Source organism: Prunus mume, linkage group LG7 (assembly GCF_029339155.1).
Source record: "Prunus mume cultivar Tortuosa linkage group LG7, ASM2933915v1, whole genome shotgun sequence".
NCBI classification, from domain to species: domain Eukaryota; kingdom Viridiplantae; phylum Streptophyta; class Magnoliopsida; order Rosales; family Rosaceae; genus Prunus; species Prunus mume.
This window is the reverse complement of record NC_142704.1, coordinates 3,874,598-3,877,498: the sequence shown is the minus strand read 5'-3', so window position 1 is coordinate 3,877,498 and position 2,901 is coordinate 3,874,598. Positions and strand designations below refer to the sequence as shown.

Genomic DNA, 2,901 nt, shown 5'->3' with positions numbered 1-2,901 from the left:
GGGATTCAAATATCATCCCCCTCCGTCCCCGAACACCATACCCAACAAATTCTCTATACCCATCTCCATACCCATTTTTTATCCTTCATACTCGACCAATTAAGGTCAAATCCCCGCGAAGACTCTTACCTAGGGGGAAAATTGCTATCCCTTACTGGGGAGCTCCATTAGGGTTTTGGGTTCATGTTAGAGCTCCATTAGGGTTTTGGGTTCATGTTGTTATTTTTAACACAGCGCCCCCCCCACCCTAACAAGAGAAGCAAAAAATTTACAAATATTATGCAAAATAATTTTTATTTGGAAAGAAACAACACAAGAAACTCTCTTGTTTTTAACAAAAATTTAAAATTTAAAATAAAGGAGAATCTAGCTGCACCATCTCTTCTCCATTAGGTAATAAGGCAGGCCCTGGTGGTGCTTCCGCTTAACGGGGTATACGTATACATTCAAGTCTTGAGTCAAGTCCCTTGTTTGTAGAAGCTTGAACCATTTCGACAAGCCCTTCCTCTTCAAGTATAATTCCAGAAGCAACCTTGAGACTCTGGAAATGATTCTTTATTATTGCCAATAAGGAGCCCAACAAAGTTTGTTGTTCATAACTGTCTGTGATGCTCGGGGGAAGAAAAAATTCTAGAATGTAATCATCATTTCCAGTACGAGTGCTCTGTAAGCAGATTGCAAAACAGCTGGTTAACTTAAACATGCGTGCGTAGTGTACTAAAGGGTAGTCAGTTTTGCAGAACTGGGTAATGTCTCTGCAGAAGCATGCGTTACGGGACAAAAATGCCCTCCCAGCAACCCCTTGACCCTTTTGTAAGTGATGCTCAACACAGGCATCTCGAAAATGCCACATAGGAGCATCGACAATGTAGAATGCCGCATCAGTTGTGGACATGCAGACCTGTTCCATGCAACTACCATCAAAGCTAGTACAGCTCTTCTTCAGGCCACCACCATAAGCCAAACATTGCGATGCATACAAGGAACCCAGGTCTGAGCAAGTGGTAATTTGTGAGTTTCACACACCACTGTCAGTATCTCCAAGATTTCAGTCAATGCAGTTTGACGACCTTCATTGCATATTTGAATCTGGTTACAAGAAGTGCCAAGCATATATCTGTGAGAATGGAGGAGGAAATGATAGAAGAAATCCATATTTACTTGTGTTCCAAAAGAATACCAAATTAGGCACACATTGTTATTGCAGCTCACCTGCATGCTTCTATGATCCAATATCTCTGAACTTTTCAGACTTACTGCCTGCGGGAGAAATGAAAATTTTTCACTCACAAACCTCTTCATGTTTGAAGCTCACTCATATAACTGTATTAGTATTCAAATGAAAACAAAAGCCATCAATTTACCAAATAAGTACACTAAGCTTGTTTAAATAAGAGCATGACACAATATGTAATACTAATATATGCTCAGAAAATAAAATAATAAACCAACCTCAAGTGCTTTGCAAACTTTATCAACCTCAGAAGCATAGCTGATCTTCGGAGAAGTCATTATGAGCTCAAGAACACCAACACAGGTCCGTCCAGATGGTTCAAACACGGGCAAAGCTAAGGTTCCCTGAACATTGTAATGTTGAGCATGACCAAGCCGTGGATACTCTTTGATGGAGTAATACTGAACATTTGGGGTCCATTCTGGCAATTTTTGTTGGAAAACACGGCCAGGGAGCCCAAGCATTCCATCACTCTCTCCATCCACAGAAAATATATACATCAGAGAAGCCATCCTATACTGATAAAGTCCATTAGCATGAGGATCAAGAACAAAGGGTTGCCCAGAAGTTGTGAGCACATACCGACCCCCATTCTTCACTGGTGCCCAAAACTGAGCTAGAACATGTTGGTCATCAGTCAATTCCTTGAGATATCTTAGAGCTTGAGTGATCTTCTCTTTAATTAAGCAATAAGCATCGGGATATTCAACAGGTTCCAGTCCTAAAAGGGGGATGTAAGCATTCTTCTGTCCTCATTCTTTCTTGGTATTTCCCTTTCTAGATCAGGAATACCTGCATTTTTGTGATGTTTTAAGAGAGAAAACTCAAATGACTGAACCTCAACAACTGCAAAATGCTAACTGAAGCAATATGTTAAGCCAACGAAATTTGTTTTTAATTCTTAGGAATTTCAAGCCAAAAAAACAAAAGTTCCCAAGGTCTCCGAATTCAATTCCTGGCCCAGCAGGGAATGTAAAAATGCAACCTTTTCAATATTACAGGGTATAGTCTCTTTAGTTGCAGAGAATTGAGAAACGAGTAAAGGAAACACTTTTTGACCCTTAACTATTTTGTTGTTTAATTCTAAGAGTACAATTTTATTGCTCAATACCAAACAAATGTTTAAAGTCAGGAAAAAAAATCTATTTATATAAATAAAAAAAATTTAAAGGACACGACCGCCTAGCCGCCTAGCCGCCTAGGCCGATTTTTCGAATACTGCCCAGGAAAGCATTTGTTCTGCTGAGTTCTATGATTATCACAGTGAACATACAAACTTCTAAAAGATTTCTGATTCAGAAAAACCAAATTCAATGTTAAGACAGAGAAAGCTGATCGATCCAGAAAAGCGAAAAACAAAAGAACACAACCCAATATGAAAAACTCACAGGAACTGAATTGAGGACGATCAGAAAAAGCATCGAGGTCAAGATCAAACTCCATAAGCGCAGCTTCTCTGTCGTCCACTATGTTCTTTGACTTCTGGAGGAATGGCTTGAGTTTGGCTTTCCTCTTCTGGCTCGACCATTTTCTGGGAAAGCAGTGATTTTTCTTTCGTTTTCCGGGAAAGTTGTCTCTCTAGGAACAAAGATTTTGAGAGGAAGAGAAGTATTCAGTAATGGTAATAATCTGGAGGGTCGGTATGATTCCATGGAATCCATTAGTTG

At 39.6% G+C, this 2,901-nt stretch overlaps 1 protein-coding gene across 1 annotated transcript; it reads right to left on the bottom strand.

Moving 5' to 3' along the window:
- Positions 1-277: 277 nt before the first annotated feature.
- LOC103337771 (protein NLP6-like) lies at positions 278-2,677 on the bottom strand. The gene is given in 6 exon segments (XM_008240944.3): positions 278-966; positions 969-1,089; positions 1,213-1,260; positions 1,453-1,958; positions 1,961-2,026; positions 2,623-2,677. Coding segments are annotated over 6 exon segments (1,338 nt in total). The 3' UTR covers positions 278-424.
- Between the last annotated feature and the right edge of the window lie 224 nt (positions 2,678-2,901).